Genomic DNA, 17,520 nt, shown 5'->3' on the forward strand with positions numbered 1-17,520 from the left:
ACAGTATCATACGAGGATTTGAATGAGCATGTTCTTTTCTTTGTACTAAAACAACTTCTTTTTTTCTGCCTTCCACGTTTATTATTATTGAAATAAAGCACCTCATACAATTGCTTCTTACAGACTTATATCCCGTTATTATTTCTGCTGTCTTCCTTCGAGGTATTAATTATCAATGAGCAACTTACTTGAGTGTCTGATAAACATATCGCTAGTCCAAAGAACATTTCAAGTAGAGAAGATCACCACTACCCCCAATCCTTTGTAGATAACCATTTAATGCAACATCCCATGCTGAAAGATTACAAGCATATCAGCAACATGGTGATAAGTCAGGCTTTAGAGCCTCCGCAGAATTACTTTTGACCTTTTAGCAATATCTGTTTAGCAATGTTTAAGAATATTTGACAAGATTAGTGAACAAAGTTCACCCATTAAAGATATTTGTCACACTCACACATATGTTATCTTCTCAGCTATAATAAAAATGTAAAGATCTTGAGTGTTTTTTTAACAAAGGAAAATGAAAAGAAACAGACAGGTACTGTGGGAAAAAAATCATAAGTGACAACAATATCAACTTGCTTTATACATGGTCTGCAGCCTATGTACTTCAAAGATATATTCCATGGTTTCTAAGGAAATTACCAAGAAATTAACTTAAAGTAGAATAATAATACAGCCTATCATGACTTTTCCTCCCACGGAGGAAATTTATGGACTGCGTACTTCCATTCGCCAAACTTCTTAACTGAAGCTAGATTTAAAAGCCCAGCCCCTAGCCCCCCTCAAACCCTCAGAACCATAAAAACACCATTACCTTCCCCAAAATTTACAGAACTAGAATGTGACTTAGTACTACTTTTAACATGGAACTTTCCAGATAAAGAGCTGCTAATGCAGAATTTTCCATAGTTGCATGGAGTGGGAAAAATAAACCAGTAGTCAACAATTGATATCTGATATCCAGCACAATTTCACTACTTCCTTCTCAATGAAGAACATCATTATACAGACTTCTATCTCGATAGTACAGGCAATTTAGTTATCATGAACAAGGAAGTAAATTTTCCAGCAGAAGAACGAGAAAAACATTTAAATCTAAGTTGTTGTCACGATCTCAAAGAGCTTTCTACCAAGGTCCAGGTACCTTCACTTGTCTCAGCTTCAAGAAGAGATGAGGCACTCATTTTCTTCCATCATCCAAACTTGTGTTATCTTACCTTTCTTTAGCACCTGCAAATTGAAGACTAAGATTAGAAAGGGATTGCTTTTATGAAGATAGCAAGATTAGTTCCGGTGATGAAATGTGAATTTTTTTAATCAGTTGAACCCTTCACAAAATGTGTGGCAATAGACAACCTGCATATCATTTTTCCTATTAAAATTTTTCATGTCTACAGGTGGTATTAAGCAACGTGATCTAAACAGAACTAAACTTTAAGCCTAGTTGAATGAGTATTACATGAAGGTCAATGACAACAGCTTCAGGCAAGAAAGCCTTGCTGTGAGACCTAAAATTTGCTAATTTACCTAATGTGAATATACAGAACTAACTTTCCAGCTCTATTTTAGCGTTTCCTCAGCCACTTCCACCAAAATTTCTAGAAAACAATACTTTTTCTAACTTGTCCGGGTGATAACTGATAACTAACAAGGAATTTTTTCACTTCAGAATCCAAAGATATCACAATCAATATCTTTCATTTTTCTTAAATGAATGTCTTAGCTATCCCATGCTAAAAATGAAAATAATACCTGTTAAGTAAACTTTTGTGGAAGTAAAACCATGACCTATGTCATAGACCTGCTCATAAATAGAGCTAATAAACCTAAGACAAGAAAATAGAAATAGCAAAAAGATTGGCCATCTCACAAATCCTTGAAGAATTTGTATAAACTAACTTTCTCTAAATTTTAATAAGAAAAAGAGTAATTTCACTAACTTTCACCAAAATCTTACTTGTAGCTGTTTCAAAATTTACCTACCTTCCTAAAGTTATAAAGTCTCTTGCTTAAACTGTAAAAGTTCAGAAGCTTAAACGACCAAAATGGGCAATGTAGCATTTCCATCATAAACAACATCCCTAAAGCAAAATGTCATCTTCAATTTAGCAAATTGTAATTACAGTTTTTCCGTAGCACATACAAGCATCGTAAACTAGTAGTGACCATGTTGTGAGTCCAGTGTTTTAAAAGGCGTGGACAAGAGGCGAGGTGTTTTATCTATCACGGGGCGAGGCGAAAGCCCTGAGGCACGGGATGTAAGCCCCATGAGTATTTAATTTTTAATATTTATAAATTAATAAAATAATTATACAAATAAAAAATATATTAAATTGTAAAAATATCAATAAGATTATAAAATTAATAGAAAAAAGGATATATCTCTAAACATGCTAACATGTGCATGAAACATACCAAAAAAAAATCAGAAAAAAGTGAAAGACGTAATGATGCATCATACCTATAAAATGACCATGATAGAATATACTTAGAGTTGTAAAATGATATTCTAGTTCCTAATTTTTCAAATAATAAAAATAATAATGATATAAAGTTACTATTATTGGGGAGCCTTGTCGTAACTGGTAAAGTTGATGCCATGTGACCTGGAGGTCACGGGTTCAAACCGTGGAAACAGCCTCTTGCAAAAATGCGGGGTAAGGTTGTGTACAATAGACCCTTGTGGTTCGGCCCTTCTCCGGACCCCGCGCATAGCGGGAACTTAAAGCACTGGGCTGCCCTTTATTATTTAAAAACCTAAAACTAGATAATAAATCACAAATACTCATTGTATAATACAAATAGCCAAAATAGAATCATCAAAATAATATCTAACGTAGAGCGATACCAAAAGAAATTTTGAAATCAAAAACTAACTTGAAAAGAATAAAAAAAGAATAAAAAAACTTGAAGAAAATGAAGCATAAAGAAGGAAAATGCAAGTGCAAAAGCAGAGTAAGAATTGGAGGACAAAACTCTTTTCTTTGTAGTTTGCACTTTTGCCAAAAAAATGTCCTAAGTGTATTTGTTACTTAGTACTAGTAAATTATGAAATTAGGATAAACAATTAGAAAAAACTTTTTTGACATTTTTAGTTTGAAAATTTACTAGAGTTAACTTTTGGATATTTAAGTTAAGAAAAAAAGATCTATTACGCAATTTTAGTTCAACTTTGGAAAAGTTTCCGAGGTTTACGCCCCAAATGAACGCTCAGAACATTGGGACTTACGCCTAGGCGAACGCTCGGAATGTTGGGGCTCACGCCTCATGGTACTTACGCCCCCGCCAGTACGCCTCAATGCGTTTTTTGGTACGCCTCGCCCAGAAAATGCCTTTTAAAACACTAGTTGTGACCAGAAGCACATCACATCACACATCAAAGTAGAATCATGTCTATTCATCGCAAGTCAACATACTACTACTGATGGTAAATGAAATGATAGCGTTCATATTGTAACCTTTTTCCAAGATTCATAATTGAGCACATTACAGTCAAATCCAATTAACTTAATACATCTAAGCTAGAGTGGAGAAGAGTAGAGGGGTGAGCCCATTCAGGGGCGGCCCAACATCATCCGAGGCCTAAATCAAAGCCTTAATAAGAGGTCTTAATATATATATATATATATATATATATATATATATATATATAATGAACATCGTTTTTAAAAAAATTAGGCAAGTGAGGATGTGTAATTAAAAAAAATGAGAACTTAGTTTTATAAAGTACAGAAAATTAAATAAATTTAACGTTGATTGCATCACAACTGAAATAGGAGAACCCAGAAAACATACTTCCTCCGTCCCAACTTAAGTGACTCCTTTTTTTTAGTAAGTCCCTTTCTATATTTGGTAACAATTCAACTTTAGATTTTTCTTTTTACCATTAATGATATGATTTCTAGCTCACAAATTGCTATGATTTATTTAAGATTACAAGTTTCAAAAACCTTCCTTTATTTCATAAACTCCATGTCCAGTCAAACACTTTCATTTAAATTGGGACGGAGAGAGTATAATTTATGTAAGGAAAATAAATAATAAGTTAGATTATTAGATACAGTTACGTGACCAACTAATTAATAGAGAAATATAATTAAGTAAAAAAGTAAAATAAGATTGACAGAAAACTATTTTAGTTATATTAATTAGAGGAAGAAAGCGAGTTATTAAAAATTAATATGACAATAAAGAAATAAATTTATCAATAATAAGAGATATTTATATAAATAATATACTACTATAGATAGAGAAATAGTAATTTTGGGGCCCTTAAATTTCTGGGACCTAAAGCAAGCACTTGCTTTAGGGTGAGGCCGCCCCTGAGCCCATTATACACCGAGTTTCGAACCGTGTGCCACCGGCCTTAGGGATTTCTCGGTTATTAAAAAAGAAAAAGATACATCTAAGTAGCCTAAAGTTATATTACATCCATACCAATCAGTTAGGCACTATTACTATTCCGGAGTAAACATTCTTTTCTTATAACAACTTATCCAAATACTTCTTAAATATTACTCCATCCGTCCCAATATTGTGGCACACTTGTTTTTACTCTATCACAAAAAGAGTGACATATTTCTATATTTAGAAACAATTTAACTTAAAAATTCTCATTTTACCCTTTAATAGGATGATTTATAGCTATACAAATGTTTATGGCTTGCATTAGGCCACAAGTTTCTAAAGTATTTTTTCTTAAACTCATTGTGCAGTCAAATAATACCACATATCAAGGGCTATAGAGAAGAAAAGTGTAGAATACCTGCTAGAATTAGGAGTGAGAGGAGGGAGGTGAGACGGAGTCAGAATTGGGATTGCGGAGACTTTCAATCAAACCTCCTAGCTCCTTCCGAGCTGACTCTCTCCCGAACATGAACCCATACCTAATTAATAACAATAATAATAAATTTATAAATTCAAACAAAATTCACTTATCAGATTTTCTATTAATGAAATTAAACCCCGTATCTAACTGAAAAAAAGAGCATAAAAGAGCCTTATTTTTGCATACATGTGTGTATGGGAGAAAGAGAGATACATAGAAAGGTAATTACCAGCCAGAAACGGCAGAGAATACACCTGAAATTGCAATTGTCTGTAGAAGAGTGAAGCTCTTCTTCTGCATATTTATCGAACAGTATCAGATCAAACTTGCTTTTCTCTGTACGAGAGGTTCTGGGGATTTAGGAACTGGGTTTAACGCAACTTTCGAGATTCGGAAAAGGTGTAAAACCGGAAGGCCAGAACTAAAATATTCTGTTTTATTTTGGTTAATATTCCTTTTTCTCTTTTTCTTTTTCTCTTTTTATACTTCTAATTGAAAATGTAGAAATACTTACTATTCATAATCTTTGACGATAATATCCTTTGTTTTTCTTTTGGGAATAATTGACGAGATTTTTGTTAGTCACGGAAGATTTTTAACGATTTATTTGTTCTAATTTAAGGAATTATAATGATTAGACAATTAGAGCAAATTTAAAATTATTGTCAGTAATTAAGTATGCTTTAATTGCTGTTTTTCATTTTATTCATCTCTATCATTGAAAATTTATGCAGCTACAAATGGAGTATAATAAGCAATACTAATAACAAGGAAGCAGGCAACATCTTTGGGAGGGAATCGGCACAAAAGGAAATGTAGCTTTAAAATTTATGGGTTTTTATATCGATATTAAGTTAATATACAATAAGTTTACTTTCAAATATTTATAGACAATGAAGCAATCGAAGGAAGGCGTAGAGCGTGTTCTATTCCCTGTGGATCATGGCCTTACCATGCGGTCCCTGATGGCCAGCGAGGGATACGATATAGCAGCTCAGGTTCATTTGTGTTGCGCGTTCTCACTGGACTAGACACATGTTAATTGTAGGAAGTATGGTTCCGAAAGTGACTTTGGTTCGCCAGTTCAGGCTCAACTCCTCGCTTTATATTAGCGAACCTATAGCTCCGGACATGTTTAGATCACTTACAATACACGGGCTCAAGAAAGAAAGGGGTTGAGTTAAAAGTGTTTCCAATATGATTTTTTTCCTGTATTTGTTTGATGAGAAATGCGAGTATATATTGACGAGGCCAATATGCATCGAAATTTCTGCTCGTGCATTGCCAAATTATAGTATAGTTTGTTCCCACAAAAATTAAAACCATCTATGCCACATATTTGTATAGTCTTAGTTACTATTCAAGAGAACCAAATTGATGAAAATGAGAGTACTATCATAAATTTGTAAAATACTTAAATAAACCAAAAGGAAGGTTAAAAAAATTGGGAATCATTAAATTCACTTAATAATATTATTATATTATAATCTAACTTAACATATTTCGCGAAAGGACAATTGCTTATTGCTAATATAATTATATTTCTTTACTTGAAAGTAAGGGATTAATAACACTCCTTGAGGTTATATAGATTAATTAAATTATAATTAGTGGCGATTAAAACGAAAATATTGTTTTCCTGAATTATGTCACGAGGGTAAGGATCTCTTATGATTAGCTTTTAAATCAATGAACTTATTTGAGTCAATCCCTCTGTAAGGGTTAGAACTGATAGAGATAAGATAAAGATCATACAGATTAATAAACTTATTCAGTCAATCCTTCTGTGATGACTAGGACTAACAGAAATAAGATAGCTATCTTTAAAATAAGAAAAATTAAATTAAAGATAAATATCTTAATAACATACCAAATTTAGCAACTATTCCAACAAAAGAAATCAGTCTATTAAGAAGTAAAGATAAAAAAAAATATAAAGAACCTAAAAAGAAAAATAGTATCCTATAAAGACAAAAGGGAAAAGGAAGAGAAAAGAACCAAGACTAATTCTCGTGTCTTGCTAATGGTTATATCCTTTGTCTACAAATTAGTTGCTATTTATTATAAGAAGAGAGAGGCATGATTTCTTCCTATCGATGCATCTGTGGATGTCATAGATGCATATGTAGATTGGGGATGCATCTATTGACTGTCATAGTTTGCATCTATAGAATATTGAGGATGCGTCTATGAATGTCATAAATGTACCTATAGATTATGGACGCATCTATGACATAGATACATTTGTGAATTTGGTAACTCACTTCTAACTCATGTATTCTTCAATCTTCATATGTATATTTCTACGGATATCTATGGATATTTTACATGCATATGTGTTTTTTTTTTTTTTTGATAATTTATTTATGCTCTTCTGTAACTATCTTCTTGGAAGATTTGTTAGAAAATATGCTAGAATAATATATAGTTATTCATGTTTCATGTAAAAATTTATTTTTATGTATTGAAATTAGATGAATAACTTATACCCATCGGATATTTACTAATTTTTTGATACGGTATATAAGACTAAATCTTTCACTTAGAATCCACTATTGCGTTGGGATTGTAACGACCCGACTAGTCGTTTTGAGTATTACAACTCTGTTTCCTCATTTACTGCTCAAATTGGGCTTTACAGTTATTGTGTAACTTGTCGGGGCAATTGGTTTGGGTCCGGTGAGGTTTTGGAATGAATTGGAATACTTAGTTTCAAGATTTAAAGTCTAAGTTAAAATAGTGACCGGATGTCGACTTATATGTAAACGCCCTCGGAATTTAATTCTGATGATTCCAATAGCTCCGTATGGTAATTTTGGACTTAGAAGCGTGTCCGGAAAATTATTTGGAGGTCCGTAGTGGAATTAGGCTTAAAATGCCGAAAGTTGAACTTTTGGGAAGTTTGACCCGGGGGTTGACTTTTTGATATCGGGGTTGGAATCCGATTCTAAAAATTTGAATACCTCCGTTATGTCATTTATGACTTGTGTGCAAAATTTGAGATCAATCGGACGTGAATTGTTAGGTTCCGGAGTCGTTTGTAGAAACTAGAAATTTCAAAGTTCATTAGGCTTGAATTGGGGTGTAATTCATGGTTTTAGCATTGTTTGAGATGATTTGAGGGTTCGACTAAGTCCGTATGATGGTTTAGGACTTGTTGGTATATTTGATTGAGGTCCCGAGGGGCTCGGGTGAGTTTTGGATGGTTAACGGATCATTTTTTGCCTTGGTGAGATTGCTGATATCTGCTGCATCATTTTTTTGATTTTCTCTTTCGCGTTCGCGAGTGGGCCCTCGTGTTCGCGAAGAGTATTTTCTGAGTGTGAGGTTTTGTTCTTAGCGTCCGTGAAGGGGAGGACGCGAACGCAAAGGTATGGTCTGTGTGTGCATTGCGAACACGTGAGAGGTGTCGCGTTCGCGAAGAGGAGTGAGGCTATTGGGGACCCCCGGGTCCTTGTTCTACGCGTTCGCGAAGGTCTGAGCTGGTAAAGCTTCGCGTTCGCGAAGGGTAAGGTTTGCAAAGCTTCGCGTTCGCGAAGCCACGGTCGCGTTCGCGAAGGGTTAAATTTGTGGGCAGTCGAGTTGTGCTTCACGAACGCGAGGAACCTGTCGCGTTCGTGAAGAAGATAGGTCTGGACAGAGAGTTTAAGTTCTGAATTTTTGACGGAGTTGAGCTCGGGAAGAGGCAATTTTCGGGAGTTTTTCAAGGGAAACAACATGGAAAGTGTTCTTAACTCAATATTGGTTAAATTACCCGAATCTATGGGTGATCCGAACATGATCCACCTTCACAAAGAGCTGCATGACCATGGGCAAGCCATTGCCAAATTGACTACCACCATGAATCAATTAGCAAAGGCTCAACTATAACAAGTGCAAAAATCCTAAGCAAGTCAATGCCATGGAGGGAGTTAACATGATGGTGAACAAAAGACGGACCAAGGGTCCGCAAGTGCAACATCGAGTGTAGAATTATGTGCAAGAAGATAGTGGTTTTGATCAAGATGATTCTTACAATGAACAAAAAGAGGAGGTGCAATATATGAACAACTTTCAAAGGCAGCGAAACAACTTCCAAGGCCCAAACCAACAACAATGATGACCTCAAAATAATCAAGGCAATTGAAATTCTAACAACCAAGGAAATTGGAGTGGCAACAATCGGAAAATTGGGGGGAGGGGTAACAATCAAGACAGATGGAATAATAATCAAGAAAATTGGGGGTCGGGTTTTCAATGGCCCCCGATGTATCAACAACTGAGTAACCCGCTTCCTTATCCTTCCTATGGTCTAAGTTTTTCAAACAATGAGATGGGGCGTATTGAGAAGATGTTCAAACAAATGATGAAAAAGAATGCCGATTCGGATGCCCAACTTGCCTCACACAACACATTGATCCGCAACTTAGAAGTTCAAATGGGGAAAATCTCTCAAGCTCTAAATTCTCATCCTAAGGGGGCACTACCAAGTGACACGGTAGTAAACCCAAAGGGTGGAAATAATACGGGACATGCCATTACCATTACTACAAGAAGTGGAAGAGGTGGGAATGCACCCACCTCAAGTCAAAAGCAACTTGTGGATGATAAGCAAGTGGTACAAGAAGAAGATGTCCCAAACAATGTGGTGTAATCAATTAATGAAGTTCGTATTAATATTGATGATAGTGTGGAAGAGACTCAAGAGGAGGTGAACTAGTCTAGGGATCACATTATTGACATACCGGAGCCGGTAGTGCAAAAGGCTAAGGCACCATTGCCTAAACTTCCACCTCCATACCCTCAAAGACTTGCCAAGAAAAATGGTGAGAATCAATTCAAGAAGTTCATTCAAATGATGAAGAGCCTCTCAATCAATGTTCCATTAGTTGAATCTCTTGAGCAAATGCCCGGTTATGCAAAGTTTATGAAGGACCTCATGACAAAGAAGCGGTCAGTGAATTTTGAAACTATTAAAGTCACTCATCAAGTGAGTGCAATTGTGCATTCAATAGCTCCTAAGTTAGAGGATCCCGGTACTTTCACGATTCCTTGTACAATTGAAAGTGCTGAGTTTGCTAAAGCTCTTTATGATCTTGGGGCAAATATCAATTTGATGCCCTATTCGGTTTTCAAGACCTTAGGAATTTGGCAACTAAGACACATCTCTATGAGATTGCAAATGGCTGATCGTACTATGAAGAGACCTTTAGGAGTGATTGAATATGTCTTGGTTCGTATTGATAAATTCATTCTTCCGGTGGATTTTGTCATTCTAGATTGTGAAGTTGATTATGAGGTGCCGATTATTTTTGCAAGATGTTTCCTTGCTACGAGGAAGGCTCTTTGTGATGTTGAAGACGGAGAACTCACTTTCCGGGTTGGTGATGAAAAAGTGGTGTTCCATGTGTGTAAGTCCATGTGGAAACCAAATAGCAATGAGGTGTGCTCTTTTGTGGACTTGGTGAACGATGTTATTATTGATGACACAAGTACTATGATCAATATTGGTGATATGTTGGAGGCTGTTTTGCTCAACTTTGATGATGACGAGATGGATGGCTTCATGGAATGTGTGAACTCTTTGCAAGGAATAGGGTCGTACAATTATGCACCCCAAAAATTATCTTTGGATCTTGAAAATAGGACAACTCCTCCTACAAAGCCTTCCATTGAAGAGCCTCCTACCTTGGAGTTGAGCCATAGCCTCCGCATCTTCGGTATGAATTTCTTGGCCCTTGTTCTACTCTACCGATTATTCTTTTCTCTTGTTTGACTAACGTACAGGTAGATTTTACATTGGCGGTGCTACAAAAGAGGAATAAGGCTATTGGGTGAATATTGGCCGATATTCGGGGAATAAGCCCTGCATTTTGCATGCATAAGATCAACTTGGAGGAAGGCGCCAAACCATCTATTGAACATCAAAGGAAACTCAATGAGGCTATGCAAGAAGTTGTCAAAAAGGAGATTATCAATTGATTGGATGTTGGGGTTATCTACCCCATCTCTGATAGTTCGTGGACTTCTCCAGTTCAATGTGTCCCGAAGAAGGGGGCATGACAGTGGTCACTAATGACAAGAATGAGTTGATTCCTAAAAGAACGGTGACCGGATGGATGGTGTGTATGGACTATCACAAGCTCAACAAAGTCACAAGGAAGGATCATTTTCCACTTTCTTTCTTAGATCAAATGCTTGATAGATTGGCGGGCCGTGCTTTCTATTGCTTTCTTGATGGGTATTCGGGCTACAACCAAATTCTTATTGCTCTGGAGGATCAAGAGAAAACAACCTTTACATGTCCCTATGGTACTTTCACCTTCAAGCGGATGCCATTTGGTTTGTGCAATGCACTGGCTACTTTTCAAAGATGTATGATGGCTATCTTCATGGACATGGTGGAGGACTACCTCGAAGTTTTCATGGATGACTTCTCAGTGGTTAGAGATTCTTTTGATGATTATCTTGCAAACTTGGATAAAGTGTTAGCAAGATGTGAAAAAACAAATTTGGTGCTCAATTGGGAGAAGTGACATTTCATGGTCGAGGAAGGCATTGTCCTTGGCCAAAAATTCTCAAAGAATGGAATTGAAGTTGATAAGGCAAAGATTTAGGTGATTTCTAAACTTTCACCTCCAACTTCGGTGAAGGGTGTGCGGAGTTTCTTAGGCCACGCGGGGTTTTACCGACGTTTCATCAAAGATTTCTCTAAGGTGGTAAACCCGTTATGCAAGCTCCTTGAGAAGGATGATCAGTTCAACTTCGATGATGATTGCATGAGAGCTTTTGAATTTTTAAAGTTCAAGTTGACAACTACTCCCATCATCACCGCTCCAAATTGGAGTGTTCCTTTTGAACTCATATGTGATGCAAGTGACGTAGCGGTTGGGGCTTTTTTGGGGCAACGCATCAAAAAGATTTTTCACCCAGTCTACTATGCTAGTAACACTATGAATAGTGCCTAAGTCAACTACACTGTTACGGAGAAAGAGCTCCTTGCCATTGTGTTTGCAATTGAGAAGTTCCGCCCGTACTTGATGGGTGCAAATGTCATTGTCCACACGGATCATGCAACACTTCATTATCTTATGAGCAAGAAAGATTCCAAAGCTCGGTTGATGAGATAGATGCTTTTATTGCAAGAGTTTGATATTGACATCCAAGATAGAAAAGGGAGTGAAAACCAAGTGGCGGACCACTTGTCTCATTTGGAGGAGGAGGGGAGGCTGCATGATGGCCTTGAAATTAATGACTCCTTCCCCGATGAGAAACTCTTGGCTATTTCAATAAAAGAGGTGCCATGGTTCGCGGATCTAGCAAATTTTCTTGTGTGTGAAATCATCCCGGATGATTTCTCTTCAAACCAAAGAAAGAAGCTCAAACGGGATTATCAAGAATATTATTGGGATGAACCATACCTTTTCTGGATTTGTACGGATGGGGTGATTAGAAAATGTGTACGGGAAGAAGAGCAAGGTGAAATTCTTGAGACTTGTCATTCTTCGCCATATGGCGGTCATCATGATGGAGTAAGAACATCGGCCAAAGTGCTAAGTTGCGGTTTCTATTGGCCCACTCTTTATAAGGATGCTAGCGAGCTAGTGAAAAGATGTGATGAATGTCAACGAGCTAGTGAAATCTCAAAGAAAAATGAAATGCCTATCACTACCATTCTGAAGTTTGATATTTTTTATGTATGGGGTATTGACTTCATGGGTCATTTTGTGAGTTCTTGTGGAAACACCTACATCTTGGTCGCGGTTGATTACGTTTCGAAATGGGTTGAGGTCGTCGCTCTACCCAACAATGAGGCAAGAAGTATGGTGACGTTCTTGAAGAAGAATATTTTCACAAGGTTTGGTACTTCGCGGGCTATTAGAAGCGACGTGGGTCATATTTTTGCAACAAGGCTTTCGACACTTTACTTGGCAAGTATGGTGTTACTCATAAGGTCACAACTCCCTATCATCCACAAACTAGAGGTCAAGTGGAAGTCTCCAACCGGGAGATAAAGAATATTTTGTCCAAAACGGTGAATGCTAACCATACGGATTGGTCCAAGAAGCTTGATGATGCACTATGGGCTTATCGGACGGCTTACAAAACACCTATCGACATGTCGCCATACCGGTTGGTGTTCAGAAAAGCTTGTCATCTTCCTGTGGAACTAGAGCACAAGGTCATGTGGCCTCTAAAGAAGTTGAATCTTGATTGGGATGTAGCCGCTAACTTGAGGGTTACACATTTAAATGAAGTGAATGAGTTTCGGTACTATGCTTATGCAAGTTCGTCCCTGTACAAAGAAAAAATGAAATATCTTCATGACAAATACATTTAGAACAAAGAGTTCAAGGTGGGCGATCTTGTATTGTTGTTCAACTCAAGGTTGAGGATGTTTCCCGGAAACCTAAAGTCTAAATAGAGCGGTCCTTTTGAAACTGTGGGTGTAACACCTTTTGGTGCATTGGACTTGAAGAACAAAAACAATGAAGTATTCTGAGTCAATGGTCACCAAGTGAAACACTATTTGGGAAAAGTTGGAGATAGCCACGTCGTGGCGGTCATTTATTTCAATTGATGGTATTCTGTGTCGTGCCGCGACGTTAAATCAGGCGCTTCTTGGGAAGCAACCCATGTTTCCTTTCTTTTTTTTGTAGTTAGGTGTTATTTTTGTGCTAACTTAATTTAAAGTGTGTCAAGGGCTGAGTGTGATTTACAGGAACTGTGGACAAAAATGTGGCTAAGTGTTGAAAGAATTACGGCCCGCAGTTGATTTGTGCAGAGCGCACATTTATGATTGCTGCAGCAAAAGTGTACTGTAGCCGCCCAATTAGCTTGCGGACCACACAAATGAAAGGTGGAAAATATCAACTCTGTGAAGTTTGGTATATCAGAGAAAAGGTCGATGTGCGACTGCAAATGGAATTATATGGCCGCAACATGAAATTTGCAGCCACACACAAAATTGTGCGGACCGCAGACAAGGTGCCGAGTTAAGGTCACCAGGTAACGGAGTGCGGACCGCATATGAGTTGTGCGGCCGCACTCGACCCTCATTACCTTAGCAAAACCAGTACATTTTTTTCCACTGTACATTTTTTTCTTTCCCTCTCTGAGCACAAAAATAGTACTCTCGTGCAAGTTCTCGGTGAATTTATCTGTCCACACACAACAACATCTTTGATCAGTTACTCATCAAACTCATTCATCTGGTATGCTTCGATTTCTTGTTAATCTTTTCCTTTTAATTTGTAAACTTTTAGTCACTTTTTAGGCCATTTGTCAATAGAATTCAATTGTGCATTCATGTGGGGGTAAATCTGTATGGGGTTAACTAATACATGCTCTCTGGGGATTAGGTCAACTTATTTTTATGCCTCTATGTTGTTGCCATGTCAAAATTTGCACAAACTTGCAAAACCTAGATAGAAAAACTGACTTTTCGTAGTTTTTGCCTTCTGCGGCCGCACCTGAAATTGTGCGGTCCGCAGATAGTATTTTTAGAGCAACATAGTGAAAGAAGGGATCCGCGGACGCAATATAAAATGTGTGGACCGTAGATTTTCCATCGCGGCCATAAGACAGCCCTTTTACTATCATCAGAGAGTCTACATTTCTTGATTCAATTGCGCGGCCACAGGTTAAATTGTGCGGACCATAGAAAATAGGTTGCGGCCGCACATCAGCCAATTCTCTGTCATCAGAGAGTTGACACTTTTTGGGATTCGGAACTGCGACCGCAAGTGAAATTGTACGGACCGCACTTTACTTTTGCGACCGCAAAATAAATTTGTGCGGTCCGCAAGGCCTCATCTGCGGCCGTAAGAAAATTATGCGGACCGCAGATCCTTCTGCTTCAAGCATGCTTTAACTATGAACCTCACTGTATTTCTTGATGTATGCTTGCATATCTCCTTGTACGTTTAAATAATGAATTGCAACTAACAATTGCCTTTGCTTGATATAGATAATGGTTCGATCTAGAGGCAGAGGTGACACTTCTAATGGGAGGGGTGAACCTCTTAGGGGTCGAGCCAAGAGTGCCTTACCCCTCGGACAACAAATAATAATAACAAAGAAAGCGATAACCGGTAGAGGGAAAGGTGTAGATCTCTCCGAGGCGAGCTCTTATGTCCCATCTAGGGAAGCAACATAGGGTAACTCAGCCTCTGTTCAAGAGCAGCCTGCCGTACAGTCAAGGCCGCAAGGGAGATACTAGCTCAAGGACGAGTCGTCCTCATCTCATAACACTTCCGAGGGATCGCAAAGTGCTAGTCAGGTTTCTGAGCCATCGGCTACACCTGTTCCTGAGGCACAAGATACACCAGTTCAAGATATCCCCGATGATGGCAGAGGAGGTGACACAACAGCTGTCGTCCTTGAAAGGTCGAAGAAGAAACAAGTCTAGGAGGACCGTTTTGTCAGCTTAGACGCCTTCACCAGCTTTTGTACATGGTGGCTAGTAAGGTCGCTTACTCTTGAGCAACAGTTTTACTTGAAAGATTTGGAGAGGAACAACCCAGGAGTGTTGAGATAGTTCAAGGAACGCAAGGGGTGGATGTGGTTCACCAGAGTGTCATGGATGCCAAAGAGTACCTTGTCCATGAATTCTATGCCAATGTGGCGCATATCAAAAAGGGGACAAAGGTCACCAAAGTGCGTAACCTCAAAGTGAGATTTGATCGGCATACACTCAACACATACTTGGGTTTTGAAGATGTTGAGCCAAAGGAATATTTGGAGAAGCTTGAGATGGGAGTTGCAGCCCAGCCTTGGTTAGTAGAGATTCTAGTAGCACTAGGGCCACCACCACCATGGATTACCGCTGGGGTTCCTATCCACAGGAGCACGCTGAGTTTTGAGGCGAAGGGGTGGCAAACCTTTGTCTGCAGCAGACTGGACCCGTACCAGAATGAGACTTACCTTCCGATTCCTCGGGCAGTCTTGGTTGCTTCTATTATGGCCGGGTACCCTATTAATGCGGGGGTCGTGATGTCGGCCAACATCTTAGTGATTGCTCGGCAAGATGACTCATGCTATCCGTATCCAAACACTATCACAGAAACCTCACAGATGCAAGAGTAGAGCCGAGGGATTATGACACAAATGTGAGGATGAAGAAGCCTTTTACTTGATATTCACTGATGGATGCGAACAACCCGAAGAAGAAAGTTCAGCCTCCTACCACTACAGGCCAGTCTGATGAGCCAGCTATGGTAGTTGTTGATGTAGTTGTTGTTCCATCTACTTCGGCCGGGCCTTCCTCCAGTGTCGCAGCTATGCCTCCGCCATCATCCACAGCTCCTTCTGCAGCTCCTGCTACAGCTTCCACTTCAGCTTTGAAGCCGGTGCCCATGCCTACTGACCTACTTTCTGCGATGTGAGTCTCCCAGATATTGGCGAGCCTCAACAACTAGATGCAGACAACAACTACAAAGATGTCTAACTTATCCAGCACTGTTGCAGCACAGTCTACTGCTCAGGCACCTCAGCTTCCCCCGACAGTTGAAAAGACATTGAATAACATCCTAGAGAACTAGAATACAATTATAGCGACCTTGGTGCAGCACAGGTCAATGATTGAAGAGTTGTGAAAAAAGGTAAAGAAGATGAGAAAGTCTCAGGCCAGCAAGAAGTCAGTGGACAAGCTCCGGAGACAGGTGACCAAGTTTTCTACAGCCGGAGATCTTCCATTTGACATGCTGATTGAACCACACCATTCAGGCTCAGATCCTACAGCACCAACAACACCGATGGCACCAGCTGGCCAGTCTAAGGAGCCAAACCTTGCTACCGACACTGCCGAGGCAGTGCGTCAGGTGTTCACCAACCCAGCCATACCCAGAGTTGAGGATGATGAGATTCAGTTGGATGAGACTGAGGGCAGTGACATTGTCGGGGACACAAAGATGTCCAAGGAGCCATAGGGAGTTTTCTTCACTCTTTTCCCTCTTTTAATCTTATTTTGTTAAGCATTGGGGACAATGCTTATCTTTATTCGGAGGGGGGGGAGGGAGGGGGGATCATTTGTTACATTATGAAACATTTGGTCTGTAATAACTTGATATTATTCTCTCTCTTTTTATTATGTATATATTCTCTCTCTTTCTCTCATTATGTACATTCATTCTATCTTTAGTAGTTTTTGCTTAGTATCTTCTTTATTTTTGTTTCTTTATTAGTTCTTTGTTTGATTTAGTAGATTCTTTTTATATTTTAGTAGATAATAAGCCTTTGGTTTTCTTAATGCCACGGTTCTTTCTAAAGGTAGTTATTATGTGAACCGGGTTACTCGTCCCAACGATGGATGGTGTGACAACCTTCTTAAGGGAATGAGTTCGTTTTTGGTGTTTAGGTAATAATAATAGTAGTAATAAATAAATAAATAAAAACCTAATTAAGTCATTCTCGAAGAGTCAAACATTCTTCAATTGGTACCAATACACTTAACTACGTGCTTGTGGTTAGAAATAAGGTTTCTAAAAGAAATAGCTATAGTTAGTGACTTTGTGACTCTTGTGTTGACTTTGGCAATCATCGAGTGGTTTAATTGGACCATAGTGGTTTTTAAACTTGAATGTGGTCGTTGTGGGCCCTCGACTCAGTCTTCTTTAATATTCTGGTTGCGTGAGGGGTGGATTAATTGTTGCTAGTCCAAGTATCCATGCGAAGGGTCTAGAACTTGCCCCAAATGTGTTTCAAGG

At 38.5% G+C, this 17,520-nt stretch overlaps 2 protein-coding genes across 2 annotated transcripts; one reads left to right on the plus strand and one right to left on the minus strand.

Annotated features, from left to right (window-relative positions):
* Nucleotides 1-876: 876 nt before the first annotated feature.
* On the minus strand, nt 877-5,271 carry LOC104106122 (uncharacterized). The gene is made up of 3 exons (XM_009614599.4): nt 5,064-5,271; nt 4,772-4,892; nt 877-1,236 (listed from the first exon to the last, which is right to left on the minus strand). The coding sequence occupies exons 1-2, from the start codon at nt 5,132-5,134 to the stop codon at nt 4,781-4,783; spliced, it is 183 nt and encodes a 60-aa protein (XP_009612894.1). The 5' UTR covers nt 5,135-5,271; the 3' UTR covers nt 877-1,236; nt 4,772-4,780.
* Nucleotides 5,272-9,671: 4,400 nt separating this feature from the next.
* Nucleotides 9,672-11,349, plus strand: LOC138898026 (uncharacterized). Its single transcript, XM_070184056.1, has 2 exons — nt 9,672-10,220; nt 11,143-11,349. The coding sequence occupies exons 1-2, from the start codon at nt 9,672-9,674 to the stop codon at nt 11,347-11,349; spliced, it is 756 nt and encodes a 251-aa protein (XP_070040157.1).
* The last annotated feature ends 6,171 nt before the right edge of the window (nt 11,350-17,520 follow it).

The sequence above is a fragment of the Nicotiana tomentosiformis genome, chromosome 8, assembly GCF_000390325.3.
Source record: "Nicotiana tomentosiformis chromosome 8, ASM39032v3, whole genome shotgun sequence".
NCBI lineage: Eukaryota > Viridiplantae > Streptophyta > Magnoliopsida > Solanales > Solanaceae > Nicotiana > Nicotiana tomentosiformis.